Raw genomic sequence first — 26,309 nt, forward strand, 5'->3', positions numbered from 1 at the left:
TTAAATGGAATATCTTGTGTGAGAGAAAATTTTCAGGGGTGGGTGGAATCTATATATACTTTAACAAGAAAGTGTTTTTAATTTCTCCCTAAAAGATGGAAGAGTTATGAGTTTATGGGAGAATTTTGATTAGTATTCTAGATAGGTAGCACTAAACAAAACAATATTCTTCTGAGATGAGTGGGTGGGTTGAATAACATAGCACCAGTAGATGCGTGTCTTGATAGATAAACTTGCTTCATGTTGTGCTTGTCAGTAAGATCTCAAAATTGTTACAGCATTTAAAAGACATTCAATTAAGATATTATGGAATGGATTTCTTTTAAGGAATTCCAAGATGGAAGTATTAATGTAGTTGGGGCAGCAATGATCTATAATCTGTCTTGCTTTAGTCCAGATTCATTCAAATACATCAATAATAATAAAGGATCATCATCATCATCATCGTTTAACGTCTGCTTTCCATGCTAGCATGGGTTGGACGAATGACTGACGGCTGGCGAACCAGATGGCTGCACCAAGCTTCAATCTTGATCTGGCAGAGTTTCTACAGCTGGATGCCCTTCCTAACACCAACCACTCCGAGAGTGTAGTGGGTGCTTTTACATGCCAGTCAGGCAGTACTGGCAACGACCTCGCTTGAATCTTTTACACATGCCACCGGCACAGGTGCCAGTAAGGCAATGCTGGTAATGATCACGCTTGAATAGTGTCTTTTATGTGCCACTGGCATGGAGGCCAGATAGCCGCTCTGGCAACAATCACGCTTGGATGGTGCTCTTAATACCCTACTAGCACGGGGCTCGAGTGCCAGTAAGGCGATGCTGGTAACGATCACACTCGAATGGTGCCTTCAAAACCACATGACTCTGCAGGTAAGAAGTTCACTTTGCAACCATGTAGTTCAGGGTTCAGTTCTACCAAGTGATACTCTGGTCAAGTGTCTTCTACTATAGCCCCAGGGCTGACCAATGTCCTTTGAGTGACTTTGGGAGTAAGAAACTGAGTAAAAGTCCATCATACAAACACGCACATATGAGTGTGTGTGTGTGTTTGTGCACTTCACACTGCTTGACAACTGGTGTTGGTTTATTTGCATCCCAATGACTTAGGAGTTTGACAAAAGAGACCAATATAATAAATATCAGACTTAAAAAAGACCAAAAAACAGAATCCTATAAGAACTGGGGTCAATCTATTCAACTAAAAACTCTCTGAGGGGTGCCACAGCATGGCCACACAGTCCAGTGACTGAAACAAGTATATGATAAATGATAAAAGAAAGAGGAGCCAATCTCAAGTTTAATTACAAGACTTAATTACAACAACTATTTCTTCCATTAAAAGGATATTTTTGTCTCTAAATCTCAGATATTGGAATTATAACGGTTATTTAAAAGTTTTTGAGTGACCTTGGTAAAGGTTAATATTTTTTGTAGAGCTTGCTGTGAGGTTAAGGAAATGAGACTGTGTGGCTGACCCATGCCAGAATAAGGTTAAATAAATATGATGTTTTAAGGATCTTTGGTAAAAGGGTTTAGGTATCGAGGCTCATTTGGTAGCTCATCTGTCTGGATGGTTATTAGTGGTAGAGGGACAGTGGCATGCACGTGTGTGTGTGTGTGTGTGGTGTGTACACATCTGTGTCTGGAAAAGTGATAGGTTGCTATAAAGGAAGTGTGTATATATTGTGGCAGAATTGCATGTTCAGAGAGAACTCTTTCTCTGTCTGTGTGTACATGTGTGGAGATAGGCGTGTATGTGTGTGTGTGTGTGTGAGATGAATGGGCGAGGAATATAGAGATAACACACACTACATATGTGGACAAGACTAGATGTGTGTGTGTGTGTGTGCATACAAACAGTGATGAGAAATCTAATATAAGGTATTCACATTATATACTTTATTATGGTTTTTCCTCTCTTTGTTTTATGAGAAAGAAGTGACTTCAGCCTGTTTGAGATATAAAATAATTGATTTCTAACTTAGAAACATGAGGCCTTGAATTCTAACGGAGGGTAGCGTCAATTGAAAGAGACCCCACCAGTTCTTAACTAGTGCTTATTACATCAACCCTGGATAAGATGAAAGGAAAATTTTATCTCAGTGGGAAGCAAACTAAAAAGAAATCTGCAAGAAAAAGCAGCTAAATAACCTCAAATCAAACTCTTTTGTTAAGAAAAAAAGAAAGAAAAGATGCAGTGGACAGTATCCTAAATATACAGAATGAAAGATGGTCATGGCTGGAAAGCCTTTGATTAAATCAAGACTGACTTGGGACTAAGAGACAACAACATAGTATACAGTAGTGGTTGTGTGGTAAGTAGCTTGCTTACCAACCACATGGTTCCGGGTTCAGTCCCACTGCGTGGCATCTTGGGCAAGTGTCTTCTACTATAGCCTCGGGCTGACCAAAGCCTTGTGAGTGGATTTGGTAGACGGAAACTGAAAGAAGCCCGTCGTATATATGTATATATATATATGTGTGTGTGTGTGCATGTGCTTGTGTGTCTGTCTTTACCCACCCCCCACCAACATCACTTGACAACCGATGCTGGTGTGTTTACGTCCCCGTAACTTAGCAGTTTGGCAAAAGAGCCCGATAGAATAAGTACTAGGTTTATAAAGAATAAGTCCTGGGTTGATTTGCTCGACTTAAGGCAGTGCTCCAACATGACCACAGTCAAATGACTGAAACAAATAAAAGAGTAAAAGAGTATCTAATCAGCTGAGAGATGACCCAAATTATCATCATTGTTTTCACACATTCACTTTTCAAAGGTCAAGCATGTGTCAGATGGAATTTACTGAGGTAAATTTTCTATGGCTGGATGCCCTTCTTGTTACCAACTCTCACATTTTTCAATAGGTAGAGCACTTTCTCATTTCTTTTCTTTTTCAAGAGAAGAAAAGGCAGTGCCTGTCACCATTTTCTTAGGGTGTGCCTAAGAAAAAGAGGCACTGGACAGGGCTTGAATGCCCTTTGAACATTAGCCTGTTTAATTTGAGCTAAACTGGGGATAAACAACTCCCCTGATTATTATTCCATTGGACACTAAATACATGGGCATAAAATATGGAAAATGTAGAAAATAATAAAAATATGATGTGTATTGGATAAGTAATATCAGTTTCATATTTTGACACAAGGCCAGCAATTCTGGAGAAGGAGTAAGCCAATTACATCAACCCCAGTGTCTAACTGATACTTATTTTACCAACAACCAGGAAAAGATGAAAGGCAAAGTTGACCTCAACAGAATTTGAACACAGAATGTAAAGATGGACGAAATACCTCTAAGCATTTTGCCTAATGTGTTAAGGATTCTCCTAGCTCATTGTTCTATTGGGTAAGTAATATTGAGTAATTATACTAAGATTGGCGACAAACATGATGAAGGTGACCTCAGATTTAAGACCTGGCTTGAATGTTTGCAACCGAGTGGACTCTGCTAAAGGGATCCAAGGGCTAGGCCATGGTATAAACCAGCCAATAGATTAAATCTATCATCATCATCGTCATCATTTAACGTCTGCTTTCCATACTAGTATGGGTTGGACGATTTGACTGAGGTCTGGCGAACCAGACTCCAATCTGATCTGGCAGGGTTTCTACAGCTGGATTCCCTTCCTAATGCCAACCACTCCGAGAGTGTAGTGGATGCTTTTACATGCCACTGGCATGAGGGCCAGTTTGGTGGTACTGGCAACGGCCATGCCCAAATGATGCTTTTTATGTGCCATCTGCAAAGGAGCCAGTCCAGCGGCACTGGTGACAACCTCGCTCGAATGTTTCACGTGCCACCAGCACAAGTGCTAGTAAGGTGACGCGGTAACGATCACGCTCAAATGGTGCTTTTTACGTGCCATTGGCATGAAGGCCAGCTTGTTGCTCTGGCAACGATCTCACTCACCAAGAATAATTCTTCAAATGGACTTCCCCCAAAAGTTCAGCCAACAAAACTTCATTCAAAAGGTTTTGTTCATTATGAACCTATTGTAGAAACAGCAATTGCACAATGTGCTGTGTGGCAAGATTGAACTTAAAACCATGTGGGTGCAAAGTGAATGTCTTTACCACGCAGCCACGCTTGCACTGTCTAGATGTTTGCACAACATTCTAAAGAAAGCTCCACCTTTATTTTCAGACAGAAGAACAGAGACGCAAGGTGAAAGAAACTTTTCTTAAGCAACAGGGCAGCATTAGGGGCTGGTGTGGTGGGGGTTGGTGGTGATGGAGGTAGCAACTGGATGAGTGAAGAAAAGAAAAAGGCTTGATTATTTAGATATTAAACATTGCTTTCGCAGATATTAGTTACAAAGTATTCAATAATAATAATAATAATATGATAATGATAATAAGAAGAAGAAAAAGAAGAGGAAGATAATGATTTCTTTAATAATAATATGTGTGCTTATTATATGTAAAGAATAAAGAATAACCTTTCCAGAAAAAAATAAAACAAAAGAATATGAAATAAAAAAACGTAAAAAAAAATTCAAAACAAACATGAGAAAAGTGAAGAGTATGTATATATATATATATATATATATATATAAATGCACACACACACAAAATAGGAAAACAAAACCATGTACCTATGCCGCTCCACCCCACCCCGTAAAACAGTTTGCAGACATTTGATAGGAAAGGCGGCAAAATGGAAAGAGTACAAACAAAGATAATCTCTCCAACATAACTAGATGCTGAAAAATCTGAGAATATCTAACATGTCTGAAGATTATATATATTTGCAGCTGGTTCAAAGCTTGTCATCTTTGTTATTACAACAACCAAGATACTGGCACTTTAAGATGGTGGGAACAAATCCCCATATATATATATATATATATATATATATATATATATATTATATATATATATATGGGGATAATACATATATGTATGTGTGTGTGTGTATGTATATATATAATATATATATATATATATATATATAATATATATGTATGTATATATATATATTGTATGTGGGTATATATATATATGTATGTGTATATATATATATATATATATATATATTATATACACATACATATATATATATATATATATATGTATATATATATATGTATTATATATATGTATGTATATATATATATGTATAACATATATGTATATATATGTATAATATATGTATATATATATATATTGTAATATATATATATATATAATGTTATATATATAATATATATGTGTATATATATATATGTATATATATATATATATAATTGTAATATAGTACATAATACATATATATATATATGTTGTATGTATGTGTATGTATATATATATATATCATATACACACATATATACAACACATCTATATATGTACATATATGTTTATTTTTTTCTCTTCTTTTTGGTAATAACAATGTCAAGAGAAAAAAGTGTTTCAGTTTTATTTTATTTTATTTTTTTTTCCCCTTTTTCAGTCATACAAAAGTGAAGGTAATAAAGAAAAAACAGAATTCATAACTGGGCCTTGTTCAGCAATGTTTTAAGCGTTTATACAAGTTTCGTGTTGCAACTACAAGTAATTTAGACGTGTGTGTATGTGTGCATACGCGAATGTGTGAGTTATTTGTTTAGGGTTGGGCCTTTTTTTATTTAGTAAAAAATGTTAGGATATTATGAAAATGGTAGGGTACTACAGGGAGAAGCTACCGGCCATAAGTTTTTGAAAGAAATAATTACATTTCTATAGTATGGTATTATATTTCCATTGTTAAGTAAAACAACGCTAACATGTAGAAAGTATTTCTTTGATAATGTATTTTCGTATGAGCTTGCCTGGGCAGTTAATAAGTAATTGTCGACAGCATTGATTAGTGGTAAATCTCAGCTTAAAATAGAGGCCATAAACGAACTATAGTGATGAACTTTACTATAATGGACACATTCTTGACAAGGTATTAGAGTATCATTCCTTGATCTGCCTGGCTGACAAATAGGTTTCACTCACAATGCCATTGTTGAGTGATTAGTTATAGGAAATCATTGAGCTGTAAAATTAATTGTGCCAAAAGAATCCACCACCCCAGCCTATACCAGCACAGAAAAATATATACAAGAACAAATATAAAAAAAAAACAAAGAAAAACATACTAAATATAATCAATGCCATCATCATTGTCTTTTAATTTTGACATCCATTCTCCCAGGCTGACAAGGAATTAGAACAGTCTGCTGCTGTATAAATTCTTGCTATTCTTTATGGTTCTGTGCCATCTTGTTTGTGAGACACACCATCCCCACGCCTGACATCACCACCTCTACCAATGTATTGGTCTTTCACAGGCCATTTTCATTCAATTACTGTTGGACAACCATTATCTTCATCAATGGTGTTATAATGTCCACTTTTTCATATTTGCATTAGTCATGCACAAGTCATGGAGGCAAGTTTTCTATGGTCAAATGCCCCTCCTGTTACCCACATTTATTTGTTTCTAAGCAAGGTAATATTTCACAAAAAGAAAAATAGAAGGGAAAAATTTAAACACAAGTAATTTTGCTGGATAACATCTTAAAACCAGAACAGAAGAGGAGAATTATAAAGAGAGCAATGAAACCTCTAAAAGTAATGAATACCAATAAAGAGAGGTGGGAGAGTATTTGCTTGTTTATTACATTAATTACAAATGTAAATAAAGGAGACGGACTATTCCACTTTCTGAAATAAAAGGTATCCATCAACATGATGGATTGACCATGATATATTGAGAGAGAATGAGAAATGCAGGTTGTCATCTTTTATCTTTTACTTGTTTCAGTCATTAAACTGTGGCCATGCTGGGGCACCACCTTGAAGAGTTTTTAGTCGAATGAATTGACCCCAGTACATATTTCTCTTTAATCTGGTACTTATTCTATTGGTCTCTTTCACCAAACTGCTAAGTTATTAGGATGTAAACACACCAACACCAGCTGTCAAGTGGTGATGAGGGACAACCATAGACACAAAGACACACACATATATATATATTTCTTTATTACCCACAAGGGGCTAAACATAGAGGGGACAAACAAGGACAGACAAAGGGATTAAGTTGATTATATCGACTCCAGTGCGTAACTGGTACTTAATTTATCGACCCCGAAAGGGTGAAAGGCAAAGTCAACCTTTGCGGAATTTGAACTCAGAACGTAACGGCAGATGAAAACCGCTAAGCATTTCACCCGGCGCGCTAATGTGTCTGCCAGCTCGCCGCACACATATATATACAAAGACACACACATATATGACGGGCTTCTTTCATTTTCCATCAATTAAATTCACTCACAAGGTTTTGGTTGGCCAGAGGTTATAGTAGAAGACACTTGCCAAAGTGCCACACAGTGGGACTGAACCCGGAACCATGTGGTTGGGAAGCAAACTTCTTACCACATAACCATGCCTAATGTTTATACTTTTTACAAAGAATTTAGCAACATAAGAGATGTGAAATGTCTTCAACCAAATATCAAAACCCGATCACATATGGGGTTTCTGGAAGTTTTCTAATGGATGGTGCTGGTCATGAATACCAATAGAAATATCAGGGAGAAAGATTCAGGATTCTATACATTACAAATGTGTAACATGCTTTATCTGCAAATAAAAGTTGATAAATATAATTTTTTTTTTATCTTTTCTGTTCTGTTTTTCATTTGGTCATACAGATTCGATGAGAAAAATTCCTCTTCCATAAATTCTATGTGGAACATAGGAAATGTTTTTTAAAACCAAATTTGAAGTTTCATGTCAATAATATTTCTTTCAACTAAAACACGATATTCACAAAACTCTCTTTCTCTCTCTCTCTCTCACACAGATCTATCTATCTATCTATCTATCTACCTTCCTATCTATCTATCTATCTATCTATCTATCTATCTATCTATCTATCTATCTATCTATCTATCTATCTATCTATCTATCTATCTATCTATCTATCTATCTATCTATCTTTCTATCTATCAATCTATCTATTTTACCTATCTATCAATAAATAAATACAAGGGTAAAAATTATTAAAAATAATAATTTATACCAGTGGTTAGTTAGCATGTGTAAAAAAAGTAAATATTTTTATAATATATGAGTGTATAAAAATTTATACATAGAGAGAAGACCACTATGTAGACTTCTTACATGTTAAAAATGGCAGTCAGATCTTTAGCCATGAAAAGAACATTCTTAATACATGTATAAATTTTTATACACTCATATATATCACACTCATGGCTATCTGATACTGGTTAAGTGAAACTCTGAGTAACAGTTTGTGAAGTCTTCTCAACTTCAATAAAACTATTTTACTCCATCTTAGGAATTCGAGTGTTATTTCTTATTTCTTTATTGCCCACAAGGGGCTAAACATAGCAGGGACAAACAAGGACAGACAAAGGGATTAAGTCGATTACATCGACACCAGTGCGTAACTGGTACTTAATTTATCGACCCCGAAAGGATGAATGGCAAAGTCAACCTCGGCAGAATTTGAACTCAGAACGTAATGGCAGATGGAATACCGCAAAGCATTTCGCCCGGCGTGCTAACGTTTCTGCCAGCTCGCCGCCTTCAAGTGTTATTTTTTTCACCTTGTTTTGCACCTATGTGCACACGTCTGTATTTTATACGTATGTGTTTGTGTGTTTTGACGTATTTGAGTGGCAAAATGATTTGATCTGAGGTTGTTCACTGAAACTGAAATAATTACATTGTGGAAGAGACATGTTGGCCATTTAAAAACACATATCGCTATAATATATTTGCTTTTGTTTGATTTTGTAATACTATTGTACTCTTCTATGATCTGTCATTGACACAATACCATCAGAGCAGAAGTGTGTCATCATATATGATGATAGTTCTTTTTTTTTAAACACATTACAGCAGTATATACAATGCGAGCACAAAAGAAAACAAAACCGAGCACAATGGTAAAATGGTAAATATGTGTATTTTAAATGGCTAACACGACTTTCCTACATTGCAATTGTTTTGTGTGTCTGCGACTGTGTGTGTTTCTGTGTGTGTATTTGTACGTAAGTATGAGTATGTGTGTAATATCGTGTAAACATAGAATTCTTTACAGTTATAGCAAAAAGTATTAATGATAAATCTGTAACGTTATAGAATGGAGTTGGAACAGTGCATCTGTTTTTATATTTTCTCAAAACTTGTTCTTTTAAACTATTCAAATCATTACTAAATCAATATTCAATACATGCAAGTTGAGTCGATCAGATTGGAAATAAATCCTTCTGTGAAGAATGTGTTGTTAATAGGGAATCAGACTTACCACTATTGTCGTCATAATGTTGGTACTCACCTGCAATGAAAATAAAAGAAAATGAATTATGATAGAGCTCAATGTGATTAAAGCATAAGGAAATGTAACGTAGCAGGAATGGATATATGGTTAAGAAAGTTTGCTTTGCAAACATGATTTTGGGTTCAATTCCACTGTGTGGAACCTTAGGTAAGTGTCTTCTACTTTAGCCCCACACCCTGTATATGAAAAATAATCCTACTGTATTTTTATAATTAAATATCATTAAGAATTGAATAAAAAACTTTAAAAATTTTGTGCATTTTATATAGAAGTATAAGCAATTGATTGCACATAGATCATCATCATCATCAGCATCGTTGTTTAACATCCGTTTTCCATGCTGGCATGGGTTGGATGGTTTGACTGAGGACTGGCGAGCCAGAAAGCTGTACCAGGCTCTAATCTGATCTGCAAAGTTTCTACAGATGGATGCCCTTCTTAATGCCAACCACTAGAGTGTAGCGGGTGCTTTTACGTGCCATCAGCATGGGAGCCAGTCTGGTGGCACTGGTAATGACCACACTCGAATGTTGTTTTTCACATGTCACCAGCACATGTGCAAGTAAGGTGACGCTGGCAACGATCCCACTCGAATGGTGCCTTTTATGTTCCACTGGCACAGGAGCCAATCAGTGGCCCTGGCAACGATCATACTCAGATGGTGCTTTTCACATTCCACTGCACAAGTGCCAATCAGGCAGTACTGTCAATGGTCATGTCAGCGATTTTGATTTTGATTTCATTTGCCTCAACAGGTCTTTGCAAGCAAAGTTTATTGTCCAGTGAATGAGGAGTAATCATAAATGGGATGCTTACACCCACTAGCATAGGCCACAGGTTATGGTCCCATTTGGCTTGTCGGGTCTTCTCAAGCACAGCAAAATCTTATCTGGACCCCAGGTGAGAACTATTGGATTAAACCATTTAAGAAAGTGCCTCAGCATGGCTATGATTCAATGGATGAAACAAATAATAGATAAAGATTAATGGTGGTGGCACAACAAAGACTGGTCATATTGGTTGAAGATAAGTCTTATATTCTTCCTGATTTTGCTATGGAGTTCTGATTTAATTTCCAGAATTTAGTGATTTATTTATTTTTTTTGTTGTTGCTTAAAAACACTAAAAGTAGGGAAAAACAAACCCCTTTAAATATTGAGGTCAACAGATGTAATAAATCAAAACGTTGGTGTCTTACCCCTACACTACCCCATTACCACCCCCACCAACCAGAAGGGGTTCAGTCAGCCCTTGATACAGAAGCTTCACACAGGTATAAGGAATCACAATCAGGCTCTTAGAACTTAGTAAGCAGATTGAAAATTGTTATCACACCACATGTGATGTTATCTCTTGAAAGCAACAGAACAAGAGAACTGGGAGACAGTGGGGGGTGGGGGTGGGGGAGAGAAAACAAAACGAAACAAAATATAAACAAAAGAGGGGGAGAAAAAGAAAACAAAAAGGGTTAGTAGTGAAGAAAGTATTACAAATAGAGGATATTCTTACTGACTAATTGAGAAAATAAAACAGATATGAAAGAAGATGGGTATAATGAGGAAGAGAAAGAGGAGGATTATGATGGCGGTGGTGGTGGTGGTGATGGTGGTGGCTATATGGAAAGAAATATAGTCATGTGTATGTATTTATGAAATAGTATAAGAGAGAGAAGGGGGAGTGGAAGGAGAGATTAATAATATATTCTGCTGGAGGCCTATTCAGAAGGTGACGAAATATACATTTAAATGCTGGAGATGCCAATGATAGACTGTTGTATAGGCCAGACATAATTTATTGAATATCCGATTGAGTATTGGAGAAAGGAAATACAAAGACAATAATTGAATATTAGTTGAGTAACAACAAAGTGCTGGTTGAATGATATAAAAGCTGGAATTAGGAATATAAAAGTACTGAATTCTCTTTTGCTTACAGTCTCATGCTGGAACGGTTTTGAATAATAAAACTGCATCAGAAGATGAAGAAATTGATCGAGGACCAAGATGTTGATATTAGATTACCTTGAGCCGAAAACCTGTGTGGTCAGTTACCAACTTGATTAATATAAACCTGAATCTTCATGCAAGCAAGTTGCTGCTGTTATTACTGGTGGATGGTCACAGATTCTGGTATTTAAATTAAACACTGGGATTGCAGGCATATTAGAAAGTTTGATGCTCAAAGTAAGAGAGCTTATTAACTTTTAACAAAATCTAATATACCAGGTGTAAAAATGTAGATATTGTGTAAGCTATAAAAGTCTCCTTCTGGCCTTTTGCAATGGAATTCTTTACAAAGTTAAAATTCTGAGGTTGATTCAAACAATGCCAAAGTTGATTGAAATTTTGCAGTTGGCCAAGTTGTTAGAGTATAAGTCTGCAGTTCAAGGAATTGATGGTTTGTTATAAAGATATGACCATATCTTTTCATCGTCCTCTTGAAAACACATCATCATCATCATCGTTTAATATCCGTTTTCCATGCTGGCATGGGTTGGATGGTTTGACTGAGGTCTGGAGAGCCAGTGGCTGCACCAAGTTCCAATCTGATCTGGCAATCTTTCAACAGTTGGATGCTCTTCCTAATTCCAACCACTCCAAGAGTGTACTGGGTGCTTTTTACGTGCAACTGGCACCAGAGTCAATCAGGCGGACCTGGCATCGACCACGTACAGATGGTGCTTTTTATGTGCCACTGGCATGGGAGCCAGTCGACCGGGCCTAGCATCGATCATGTTCAAATGGTGCTTGTATGCGCCACCAGCATGGGAGCCAGTCAGGCGGACCTGACATTGACCACATACAGATGGTGCTTTTTACATGCCACTGGCATGGGAGCCAGTCAGGGGGCACTGGCCACAGCTACAATATTGGTTTTACTTGACTCAAGTTTATTCATTATACCCATCTAAAGCCACTTCCATCAGTAGAAGTGTGTGGCCTAAAGGTCAAGGTTTTTGGCTCATGATTAGAAGACCAAATCCTGGTCTTGGCAGTGCACTGTGTCCTTAAACAAAACACACACTTCATGCTGCTCCAGTTTACACAGCTGTAAATGAATACCAACTGGAAACTGATGCAGCCACCTCTCCGTCCAGCTGTCAGACTCTAGATGTGTTGCTTGATTAAGGGTGAAGGGGCCTGAGAGGGTGTTTATGTCTGCTCACCTTTATAGGCACCGAAAACAATTATTGAAAGTATGGTAATGGTTGTGCTCTTCAATGGATTTAAATGCAAGGGCTGCAGACTGGAGCTTCAATGCAACTTTTGTTTTTGGGACACTGTGCCAGTGGCACGTAAAAGCACCCACTACACTCTCGGAGTGGTTGGCATTAGGATGGGCATTCAGCTGTAGAAACTCTGGAAGATCAAGATTGGAGCCTGGTGCAGCCATCTGGTTCGCCAGTCCTCAGTCAAATCGTCCAACCTATGCTAGCATGGAAAGCGGATGTTGATGATGATGATGATGTCAGTTCCAAACACTCTTTATATCTTTTCTCTGTTTGGGGAGCCGCATAGATAGCAGGGCAACTAAAACTGGAATTGTTTCCACTCCGACCCTTTGGCATGCCATTAGTTACAACAGTGACTGTTCCAGTTGATCTGATCAATGGAACAGCCTGTTCCTGAAATTAACATGCAAGTGGCTGAGCATTCCACAGACACGTGTACCCTTAATGTAGTTCTCAAGGATATTCAGCATGACACGCAATGTGACAAGGCTGGCTCTTTGAAATACAGAAACAACTAATTTTTACTAGCTGAGTGGACTGGAATGTAAAAGTGTCTTGCTCAAGGACACAACATGTATTTGAAAATCAAACTAATGAGTATACAATTGTAAGCTGAATATCCAAACGGTTAAAGCATGTGCCTTCATTTTCCGCTCGTGATACCAGTGCCGGTGGCATGTAAAAAGCACCCACTACACTCATGGAGTGGTTGATGTTAGGAAGGGCATCCAGCTGTAGAAACACTGCCAGATCAGACTGGGCCTGGTGCAGCCTCCATGGCTTCCAGACCCCAGTCGAACCGTCCAACCCATGCTAGCATGGAAAGTAGACATTAAACGATGATAATGATGTAATCATTAAATGTGGAGGACTGTTGACATCTACAACCTGACCTGTGATCTTCAGGACCAACTGGTGCTTCAGATGGTCTGCAAGAGACAACAGTATCACATAGTAGAGAAATGGCATAATTGACACCTCAAGTGATTCAGGAAAGCACGAAACTTGTAAATGACGGTTGGCTGAAGTAATAAGGATAGCAAATCAATACAAATTAGCTGAGAGAAGTGTCAAGTGTAGTATAAATAAAATGTGAAGGACTCAATACATGTCCTGTGTGTTATAAGTAGTTATTATATCACATGCATTTTAGTTATTTCACTTCATTTGTTCAACAAATTAACTCCATAATTTGTTGCTTATGGAGTTTGACAGTTTGACATCTATTTTCTGCCAACACAAAAAACGACGAGGCTAAGGAATGGATATTTTTGTTAGGTTGTTGATAACCTCAGAGTTAAAAATATTATGATGTGTGAAAATAATAATAATACAAAACAAAGGTTATTAAAACTGAAGAAAAACATCAAGAGTGGAAGAAAAACATAGAAGCAAAAGAAAAAAAGGATTTAACAAAACCTAGATTCCTAAGTATTTTTCTCAGAAGAGCAAAAAAAAATAAAGAATATAATGACCTATATCCACTCACCAAAGGAAAGAGCTTTCCTTGTTCTATGCAGACTCGTTAATTATAATGGCAATATTTTCTATGATTGTTTTGTTTTGTTACAAGTGACCTAATCTAGAAGAATTAGAAAACAAAACTAAATTCAGGTTCAGAATTCATTCTTAGCATGCCTATCACTTCCCTTTCCATTTGTCTTTGCTAGAAAATGCAGCCAAAATTTCCCTAAAATCACATCTAGGCATCTTGAGAAGAAAGGAAAAAAAGAGACACAATTAGGATAATGGTTTGGGAAACACCATCAGAAAATAAGATGAGATGATCATGGTTGGTGAGCTTGGATCATAGCTCTACCCAATAAGGGTCACCCCAGGGTTAAACAAATTTATGGCATATTTGTACAAGATTTGAGACAAACTTCATGATCTCAGTTTTGTGTGTGTTTGTGTGTATAGATAGATAGACAGACAGACAGATAGATCCACCTGCATGAGGAAAACCTTGAACAAAGCTAGAATAGGAATGTCTACGTCTACCTTGGATGAATATACACTGCAACTGATTTAAATTGAAATCAACTAAATGCACATGATTGTTACATCAAAAGACAACCCTAGGGCACTTATCCAGCAGAAAGATGTCAGATTCAAATTTGATGAGAATATAATGCTTTAATAAATAAATATTTGAAGATGTATAATCGTCCATTCTCTTGATTATATACTCTGTGTGCTGTATGAAATCCAATGAAGCAAACTCAGATTTACCTGTTGTATGAAGTACCATAAAATTGTTTATTTTAAATGATTCTGTATATTCCCTATCATTCAATGTAGTTAACCAGATCTGGATTGTATCAGTGCTAATAAGATACTTGCCCAGATTTCAAATCCCTATTCCTTTACGTTTTATATATATATATATATATATAAATATCAATATATATATATATATATATATATATATATCAATATATATATATATATCAATGACACGCGCACACACACATCTACACTTATCTTCAGGTTTCTTCTCAGCGGGAGAAAAAATATTTCAGTATCCTTATATGCTAATTTGCATCTTGACGAACTTTATCAACACCTGCAACAGTTAATATTTTAATCTAGCTATCATTCTAAAAGATATGCAAAAGAAAAAAAAATTATGCAGCAAATACATAAATAATATCTAAAATAAAAGAAAAAAAAGAGAAAGGAAAAGGGGTTTAATAAGTAAAGAGATTTAGGGTCTTTTTAAAAAGAAGACAAAAATAGAACGTAAACGAGAACTGGGAATTAGGGAATACAGGGATTAATTAGTCTTCAGTTTTATCGCCTATTTTTGTCTCACTCCAACAGCTGAGGACTCTGAGGCCTTTCAAGGATAAAAAAGAAGAGGCAAAAAAAGGTAAAAAGCTCCTGAGTAAACAGATGTCTCTTAAAACCTTCAGATTAACAGAATCTGATTGAAGCAAAGAGGGAAAAAATATTCTTCAACTTTGCTTCATTATGATATTACTGAAAGAGGCAATTTATAATATACATATATTCCTTTTCCTTTTAATTCCTCACACCTTCACTTATCATTATTGTTATTATTATTATAATTATTATTATTCTGAGGTGACTTTGCCTTTCATCCTTTTGGGGTTGATAAAATGAGAGCTAGTTGTGCATTAGAAGTTCATACAATTAACTAACCCCACCCCCCAATTTCAGGCCTTGTGTCTATAATAGGCATTATCATTAATTATTAAGGTGGTGTGCTGGTACAATCATTAACACATGGAGCAAAATGCTTAGTAGTATTTCGTTTGCCTTTATGTTGTGGGTTCAAATTCCACCAAGGACAACTTTGCCTTTCATCCTTTCGGGGTTGATAAAATAAGAACCAATTGAGCACCGGGGTTGCCATAATCGACTTACTCCCTACCCTGAAACTTCTGGCCTTGTGGCAAAATCTGAAACCATTATTACTATTTATATACTTATAAAAGAGTGGTGGTCCTTGCATATAGGTTCATCCCCTGCAACCCTCTATGGCTGAGTATCTCTAATTTTGCAGGCTCGCTGGTGCTGCATAAAAGCACTTAGTAGTCTGTAAAGTGGTTGGTGTTAGGAAAAGCATCCAGCTGTAGAAACCATGCCAAAACAGACACGAAGCCTGGGCAGCTCTTCAGCTGGTCAGCTCTGGTCAAACTGTCCAACCCATACCAGCATGGGAAATGGACATTAAATAACGATGATGATGATTAGTTATTTGGTGCAAACATAAACGAATATCTATTTGAGCAATTCTTATTCTTTTATTCTTTTATTTCTTTCAGTCATTTGACTGCGGCCTTGCTGGAGCACAGCCTATAGTCGAGCAAATCAACCCCAGGACTTATTCTTTGTAAGCCTGGTACTATCAGTCTCTTTTGCCAGACTGCTAAGTTATGGGACACACCAGTATCGGTTGTCAGACAATGTTGGGAGGGACAAACAGACACACAAACATATACACACATACCATTGCCTACAGGGGGCTAAACATAGAGGGGACAGACAAATGGATTAAGTTAATTACATCGAACACAGTGCGTAATTGGTACTTATTTAATCGACCTTGAAAGGATGAAAGGCAAAGTCAACCTCGGCGGAATTTGAACTTAGAATGTAATGGCAGACGAAATACCGCTAAGCATTTTGCCCAGTGTGCTAATGATTCTGCCAACTTACCACCTATATACTTATATATATATATACAATAGGCTTCTTTCAGTTTCATCATCACCGTTTAATGTCCGTTTTCCACACTAGCACGGGTTGGACGGTTCGACTGGGGTCTGGGAAGCCAGGGGATGCACCAGGCTCCAGTCTGATCTGGCAGTGTTTCCACAGCTGGATGCCCTTCCCAATGCCAACCACTCCACGAGTGTAGGGGGTGCTTTTTACGTGCCACCGGCACAGGTGCCAGGGGAGTCTGGCATCGGCCACGATCGGTTGGTGCTTTAACGTACCACCGGCATGGAAGCCAGCCAAGGCGGCGCTGGCATCGGCCACGTTCGGATGGTGCTTTTTATGTGCCACCGGCACAGAATCCAGTTGAGGCGGCGCTGGCATCGGCCACGTTCGGATGGTGCTTTTTATGTGCCACCAGCACAGAAGCCAGTCGAGGCGGCGCTGGCAATGTCCACGTTCGGATGGTGCTTTTTATGTGCCACCGGCACAGGTATCACAACTACTATTTTCCATTGATATTTATTTCGATGTTCATGTACTTGACTCAACAGGTCTCCTCAAGCACAGCGGGACGTTCTGGGATCCAGGGTACTTTGAATGGGCAGGGGCTATGCGGAACTGATGCAGGAAGCAGCCCGGGTCTTTGCAGTCACAGCATATCTCCAGAGATCTCGGTCCTTCGCCATTGCCTCAGTGAGGCCCAACGCTCTGAGGTCATGCTTGACTACCTCATCCCATGTCTTCCTGGGTCTACCTCTCCCCCTGATACCTTCAACTGTTTGGGAGTGGCACTTCTTCACACATCTCTCCTCATCCATCCGCAGTACATGACCATACCATCGCAAGCGTTGCTCTTGCACACCATATCTGATGCTTCTTATGTCCAGCATTTCTCTCAGGGTGCTTACACTCTGTCGTGCGTGCACACTGACATTACACATCCAGAGGATCATGCTAGCTTCATTTCTTTCAAGTCTACGCATGTCCTCTGCAGTCACGGCCCATGTTTCACTACCATGAAGCATGGCAGTTCACACACATGCATCATACAATCTACCTTTCACTCTGAGTGAGAGACCCTTTGTCGCCAGTAGGGGTAGGAGCTTTCTAAACTTTACCCAGGCTATTTCTGTCTTCCAAATCCACTCACAAGGCTTTAGTCAGCCCGAGGCTATGGTAGAAGATACTTAGCCCCAGGTGCCTCACAGTGGGACTGAACCTGGAACCATGTGGTTGATAAGCAAGCTACTTACCACACAGCCACTAAACCCTTTCATCAAAGCTGTTAATTACTTAGTTTCTTTGTAATAAGCATTTCAAATCATGACATGTAACAGAAAGGACTGAATTACACAGTTTAGGACTAAGGCCAAATGTTAAAGTGTACAAAGGTTAATTAAAATTACTAATTACAGAGTAAAATTTAATGCTTAGCGAGCCAGTGTTTGTAACAGTTTTGCTTCTTACTTTTAGCTTAGTGTAAAATATAACAACTACTGGATTTTTTTATTATTTCTCCCTCTTCTAAGGTCAATAGAGTTTACCACTGATTACAACAAGTCAAACAGAACAAACCTATCAACATTTAATGTTTGATTGAAACAAAAACATAATGATTTATAAATTTCGTGTTTATAATGGCTTGGTAAGAGATAAAATATAAAACATGAAAGGAGAGCATGGAGGTTTGTATTTTATCTTAATTACAGGGAAATATAAAGCTATTTTGACTCTTGCTGTTGTTGTGGCTGGTTAGCTCAAATCATCCCTGATTGGGCAGAATTGTGATGAAAGGTGTCCCAGCCATGGCTCGCTGTTTTAATATATCTAAAACTACTATGGTATAATGTGAATTTAGGTGCAGGCATGGTTGTATGGTAAAGATGTTTGCTTTGCAATCATGTGGTTTGAGGTTTAGTTCCACTGTGCAAAACCCTAAATAAGTGTCTTGAGTGGATATCATCATCATCATCGTTTAGTGTCCATTTTCCATGCTAGCATGGGTTGGACAGTTCGACCTGGGTCTGGGAAGCCAGGAGGCTGCACCAAGCTCCAATCTGATCTGGCAGGGTTTCTACAGCTGGATGCCCTTCCTAATGCCAACCACTCCATGAGTGTAGTGGGTGCTTTTTACGTGCCACTGGCACAGAGGCCAGGAAAGGCTGGCAATGGCCACGATTGGTTGGTGTTTTTTATGTGCCACTGGCATGGAAGCCAGTCAAGGCTGGCAACGGTCACAATCAGTTGGTGCTTTTTATGTGCCACTGGCATTGGCCATGTTCGGATGGTGCATTTTACGTGCCACCAGCACAGGTATCACAACTACATGGAAATTGTGTGAAAGCCCTTCATATATGTGTGTGTGTGTGTGTGTCTTTGTATTTGCAATTATCCCCCACTAATACTTCACAACTGGTGTTGGTTTGTTTATGTCCTTGTTAGAAAAAAGACATACAGAGATCAATTTGTTTGGCTGTGCCTCAGTGTGGTCACAATCAAATGGCCGGAACAAGTGAAAGAGATAAAAGAGATGGAAGAGTCCTTTTTTTAAAATTCTAATGATGGAAGAGCCTTTTTTGCTCTTCCCAAGAAAGCAGTGAATCCAAATAAAAACTGATTTGAATTGTGACAACCCATCCAAACCATATCAGAATGGAAAGGAGACAACACTGTGATGATGAGGATGGTATGAGTACAGTTTGAGGGAGATTTAATGATGCTATTTCTAGCAGATTGAAGGGGTGCATAGAGCAGTAGTTCTCAACCTGTTTAATATCTAGGCCAGATTCAAAACCTGGCCACACCAAAAAAAAAAAATAAAACAAAAGGCGTAGGCGTGGCTGTGTGGTAAGTAGCTTGCTTACGAACCACATGGTTCCGGGTTCAGTCCCACTGCGTGGCACCTTGGGCAAGTGTCTTCTATTATAGCCTTGGGCCGACCAATGCCTTGTGAGTGGATTTGGTAGACGGAAACTGAAAGAAGCCCATCGTATATATGTATATATATATGTGTGTGTGTGTGTGTATATGTTTGTGTGTTTGTCCCCCCCCCAACATCTCTTGACAACCGATGCTGGTGTGTTTACGTCCCGTAACTTAGCGGTTTGGCAAAAGTGACCGATAGAATAAGTACTAGGCTTACAAAGAATTAGTCCTGGGGTCAATTTTCTCGACTAAAAAAAGCCGGTGGTCCAGCATGGCCGCAGTCAAATGACTGAAACAAGTAAAAGAGTAAAGAAAAAATTATAATATTTATAGAGGGAAGACTACCGAGGGCCACCTTTAGGATGTTTGAAGGCTGCCAGAAGGATGTTTGAGGGCTGCATGCTGCCATAGAGGCTCCCTTGATAGTTAAAATAGTGATTTAGTTTATGAAAGATAGCAGAAACACCATACAGCTCCAATGTAACTGCAACTCTTCTCTAGTCTCTTGATGTTCAGTTTACAAAGAAAGAATGAAGAAGCGCAGATGAAGTTTTTTACTGTCGTTTCTCTGACCTCACTTGTGCACCCTAGAGATGTGGAAAGGCCAAACTGAAGTGAACCTCAGGTCTTTGAGTACTGACACACAACAGTAATAACTTCAGAAACAAAGAAGGTGGCGGGGGGACATGACTACATAATTTATGGCAAAGGGAAAAAGTAATGTGTTGTGTGTGTGTGTGTGTGTGTGTGTGTGTGTGTGTGTGTGTGTGTGCGCTTGTGTGTGTGTGTGTGTGTGTGTGTGTGTGTGTGTGTATGTGATCATCATCACCAGTGGAGGAAACAAGTAAAGGAAAGAGTGGGTGTTTTTGAAAACATGCATTTTACATGCAGAATTTTAGCAAAATGCTCAAAAACACACAGCCAATATAGTGACTGGAGGAAGCCTAGTCTGCAGTATCTGCGGACGTGTATGTTTATCAAGGGCTGGGCTCATTAGTCACCAGCGGAGCCTCAAGTGTAAAATGTAAACTTGTCTCAGTGCACAATGTTCTTAATTGTCAGTGACGGTCTTCCTCGGACTTGAAAAGGCACACACACACACACAGACACACACACACACACACATACAGAGTAATTGATATTCTATTATTAGTAGATATTAATATTTTTATTTTGGTTGAGTCACAGTCTTATGCTACCCTTAGTTTTGCCTGTGAGTGCACAAAGTCTTGTGTGTGTGTATATATATTAAGCATTGACCGATGATATGTATATATATATATATATATATATTATATATATATATATATATATATATATAAGAGATAAGGTGTCATTGAGACCCAAAGGTATAAACTTTGCGTATAAACTCTATATTTGGAAAGACCCATTTAAAACTCTGTTGGACTTTTGAACTTTACTCATAGGGTATTAGAATATTGCATGTATAAAATTATGTCTAAAAAATGAATTTACAACTTCAATATCCCTACATATCTTGCATCTATTTTCTTTTCTCCACCTCATTCTCTATTTTGTATTTTATCTAAATCAACTATTACTTAACCATCCTCTCACACCGTCTCCGATGAAGGGATATAAATAATAAATATCCTGGAAACAGCTGTAAGACTTTCTAGCTATAAATGTTCTAATATCTACACAGCCTTGGTTTTTTATCTCATTGCGCAAAAAATTCTTATATATATAAGAAGTCACGACCATTTTAGGCAGTTACACTTATATATATACAGCAGAACCTCGGTTTTCGTACAACTCTGATCACGAATAAATCATATTTTATCTCCTGTCTTTCTCATATTCATTTAATATAGTAGTACCTCAGTTTACGAACACCTCTGATCATGAATAAATTGTGCTCTATATATATCTATATGTGTGTGTGTATATATATATATATATATATATATATATATATAATATATATATATAATATATATATATATGTTCTTAATTATTTTGTTTTAAAGCCAAAACAGGCAAGTTGTAGTAGCAATTATTAATACAGGTCAATGGTTTTGTACTCTAACCTGGTGTTTCAATATTCCAAGGTTAGAATTCTTTCATCAGGAAATCCTCGGAGAAAAGCTGTTGTTAACTGACACACACACACACACACACACACACTACAGAACCAGGGCTGAATTCTCCCGTGTTAAAATTATCATTATTATCGCTTTTAATAATGATAATAATGAAATTACTGAGTATAGTGCTCAGGTGCACTACAACTCATCAAAGGTGCATGTACAGTGCATAGAATTATGTACAAAAGTCAGGAAAGCGAACAGTGTGTGAGTCACGATACACAAGTGTGAGTGTGTATGTATGTTGTTGTTTAGCCCCAAGCCAGCTCTGACAGAACAGATCTATGATGAAAGTGTTGCATCAATGATCATCCTAATCCCTTTGTCCATAGGCGCAGGAGTGGCTGTGTGGTAAGTAGCTTGCTTACCAACCACATGGTTCCAGGTTCAGTGGCACCTTGGGCAAGTGTCTTTTACTATAGCCTCGAGCCGACCAAAGCCTTGTGAGTGGATTTGGTAGATGGAAACTGAAAGAAGCCTGTCGTATATATATGTTGTGTATCTGTGTTTATCCCCTCCAACATCACTTGACAACTGATGCTGGTGTGATTAGGTTCCCATAACTTAACGGTTTGGCAAAAGAGACGATAGAATAAGTACTAGGCTTACAAAGAATAAGTCCTGGGGTTGATTTGTTTCGACTAAAGGCGGTGCTCCAGTATGGCTGCAGTCAAATGACTGAAGTAAAAGAATAAAAGAAAAAACAATAATACAAAGTGTATAAGGATCAATTATCCAATTCCTTTTCTTCAAAAGGCAGCAAGGTATAAATTGTGGGACATTTCGCTGCTCTTTCTTAAAGTTCAAGTGACTGCATAGGGGCTTCCTTCATTATTATTGTTGTTGTTGCTGTGATATGCAATAACTGAGTAGGTAAGAGAGCAACCTTGATTTTCATAAGGAGACAGAATGTAACCCTAACACACATGTAAAGACCAAGATCAAATATCTCTGCTTACCACCCCCACTACTTAATTAATTTCCTGTCTAATTTAATTAAAAATTATCATTACTGTCCTGACCAACCCCTCTACATTAATTATTATCATTGGTTAATACTAAAATAGCAAAGGTGGCAAGTGTTGTTGTTGTTGTTGTTGTTTAACTTTAGATCAGCCATGATTGAGTAGTTCTTAATGAAAGACGTTCCAGTGGTGGCCACCCTGTCATTTTTTAATGTATCTGATATTTTGGTTTTATTTGATGCTCTCTTTGTATTCTATTTTTTTCTTTTACTTGTTTCAGTCACTGAACTATGGCCATTCTGGGGCACCACCTCGAAGGGTTTTGCTGAACAAATCAATCCCCAGGCAAATTTTTAAGTCTGGTACTTATTCTATCAATCTCTTTGGCTGAACAGCTAACTCACAGGGATGTAAACAAACCAACACTGGCTGTCAAGCAGTGGTAGGGGACAAACACAAAAATACACACACGCACACATCTAAATTCATTCACACAAGGTACTGATTGGCCTAGGGCTATACTAGAAGATATTTATCTGAGGTGCTGCACAATAGGACTGAACCTGAAACTAAAGGGCTGCAAAGTGAGTTTCTTATCACTCAGCCATCTCTCATATACTTCTTTTATAGCTGATGCTTTTTACAAGGTCCCAGATACACATCTTTTTCCCTTTCTGTGCATAATTTAAGGACAATTAGGCTGCTATTTCTAGGAAGTCGAGTTACTACATAGAAGTTCCATTTTTGCTTTAAGGTGATAAATTTTGTAGCTCCTGGCAGTTCAACTCTACAAGTTTTAATTCTGAGCTGAAAGCCATTTCACTGCAATTTATGCCCTTGGCAAAGACATCATTCATATTTCTCATTTTCTCTTTCCTAAAATTAAAGGGCTTTCCTCCCCACCCCCACCACACACCTCACTAAAAAAAAGGAGGAAAAAAATCAAAATGATGATACTGTAATGTAAGTCAGTGAAGCTGGTTTTGAATGTCAGCTGAGGTCATTTCACTTCACTTATAGTCACTAATGCTCTTGCCAAAAAAAGAAGAAAACACATACACAAAAAAATAAAAAAAAAACTGACTCTCACTTTATTTCAATTTTCCCTCTGCCAACTATTTGTGACCTTAGGTCTAAATAAGAAATCATTAGTAAAGAAAAAGAATGAAATGAAATGAAGTAGAAGCATATAGTAGAAATCTCTCTCTCTCTCTCTCTCTCTCTCTCTCTCTCTCTATATATATATATATATATATATATATATATATATATAGTAGAAATATATACATATATAAATATATGGTAGAAATATATATCTATACATATGTATTTTTACATATATGTATAGTAGAAATATATATATATATATATATATACATACATATATATATATGTAGATACATATATACATGTATGTAATATATATGTGAGTGTGTATGTAGCAAAGGAATTGAGCGTTTCTATTTAGTCTGCTTCATTCCACTCCAGCTACTTTTAATGGTTTACTTTTTATTACAATCTTCCATCAATTTTTTTCAGTACTATATATAGATGTGAGAAAATGAGACAGGTATATTTGATTAGCAGTGATTTGATGAAATATCACAGCAGAAATGAAAGATTGTGTAGAGGAAAAAAAAAAAGCACCCCCTTCCCCCCGAGAAAATCTCCAAAATAACATAGAAAGAGCACTGCATCTCCCCCGTTACCCCCACACACTACTATCCTAAATTCAAAAGTTTATTCTAGTGGGTTTCAAGCAGGGCTATATATATATATATATATATATATATAGATATATATACACATGTATATATATATATATATATATATATATACACACACACACACACATACATATATATATACATACATACATAAAAATACATATATATAAATATATGTATATAAAACCACCACCCACGCATATTAATAGAAATGATGGTAAAACTGTCTTGTGTTCCGAATGCAGGAAGTTTGTATTATTTGTATCACTAAGAATTTTTAATGTGTTAAAACTTCTTTTTATCTCAACACCTGTTTATATTTAACTAGCTCATGAATGTTTTCTGAATATCTGCAGTATGCATGTGTATGCATGCGTATAGTTGTATATGCATGTATGTTTGTTTATATATGTAACTGTCTATGCACGTGTAGGTGTTTGCATAAATTCATATACATCCGTGTTATCAATTTCTGTAATTTTAGTAATGTGCAGAATATTTGTATGGCTTGATGGTACAGTAAAACAAGCTGGAAGAATCATAACAGCATCAGCTAGAATCACTTGTGGTATTTGCTCTGGATAAAGGCAGCGAGCTGGCAGAAACATTAGCACGCCAGGTGAAATGCTTAGCAGTATTTCGTCTGCCACTACGTTCTGAGTTCAAATTCCGCTGAGGTCGACTTTGCCTTTCATCCTTTCGGGGTCGATTAAATAAGTACCAGTTACGCACTGGGGTCGATATAATCGACTTAATCCGCTTGTCTGTCCTTGTTTATCCCCTCTGTGTTTAGCCCCTTGTGGGTAGTAAAGAAATAGGTATTTGCTCTGGATAGCTCTGCACTGAGTTCAAATATCATTGATGCCAACTTCATTTTTCTTCTTTTCGTGGTAAATAAATGACATCATCATTGTCATCAAGATTCCTTAACTGATGGAGCCGGACTCTGGGGTGCAATGCCAGGCACTTTCATATTTAGCATTACCATTGATTTCTGTTCTCTCTCATTCATAGAAAGTTTGCTGTGTTGTGACCTGTCCAGTCCTTGATGATGTGAAACCAGGATTCTCTCCGTCTTCTCTTTTGCCCTCCCTTATCTGTGCCCTGAAGAATGGTTTTGGACAGCAAGTTGTAGCAGGATACATGACCGTACCAGGAATCTTTCATCTTTTTACCTGTGCACGGAGTAGTTCCTGTCTACCAGCATATTTGTCAACTTGCATGACTAAGCCGTTCTTTTTATGCTCTTTTGATGTGTAGCATCAAATTTGTGTGCTCAAATGCCTGAATTCTTCAATCCATATCAGCTGTATGAGTTCAGCTCTCACCGTCATACTACAAGTTATTGAAGAATAAAAATCAAAATTAACTCAACTGGATTTACAGCTCAAAATGAGTCGTAACAAAATACAAGACATATTGAATTTTCTGAATCTACCATTCTTCATTTCATGGTAAATGTTCCAGTTTAAAATTTTCAAATTTTGGCACAAGGCCAGCAAGTTTAGGACAGGGGTTAAGTTGATTATACTGACCCTAGTCCTTAACTGGTGCCTATTTTTATTGATCTTGAAGAGATAAAAGGCAAAGCCAATCTCAGCAGAATTTGAACTCAGAACATAAAGCTGGAAGAAATGTTACTAAGTAACGGGTTGGGCATGCTAATGAAGCTGCCAGTTCAATGTGTTAGACATAATAATATGAAGTCAATAGGTGTAGCATGTTGGTGTGTGTTTGTCAATTGGTAAAATTAACCTTATCAGGTGTGGTCCAGTATGTTTTTGTATGTAAGGCAGCTGTGCTGTCAAAGATATTTGAT

General features: G+C 37.4%; 1 protein-coding gene across 10 annotated transcripts in view; it reads right to left on the reverse strand.

Moving 5' to 3' along the window:
- Nucleotides 1-26,309, reverse strand: part of LOC115211129 (membrane-associated guanylate kinase, WW and PDZ domain-containing protein 1) — a 777,470-nt gene that overhangs the window by 221,742 nt on the left and 529,419 nt on the right. For all 10 annotated transcript variants that reach the window (XM_036501925.1, XM_036501922.1, XM_036501921.1 and 7 more), the window contains one exon: nt 9,313-9,342. In XM_036501925.1, coding sequence (XP_036357818.1) covers nt 9,313-9,342 — 30 coding nt within the window. The remainder of the gene's footprint in view (nt 1-9,312; nt 9,343-26,309) is intronic.

Source organism: Octopus sinensis, linkage group LG4 (genome assembly GCF_006345805.1).
Source record: "Octopus sinensis linkage group LG4, ASM634580v1, whole genome shotgun sequence".
Taxonomy (NCBI): Eukaryota; Metazoa; Mollusca; class Cephalopoda; order Octopoda; family Octopodidae; genus Octopus; species Octopus sinensis.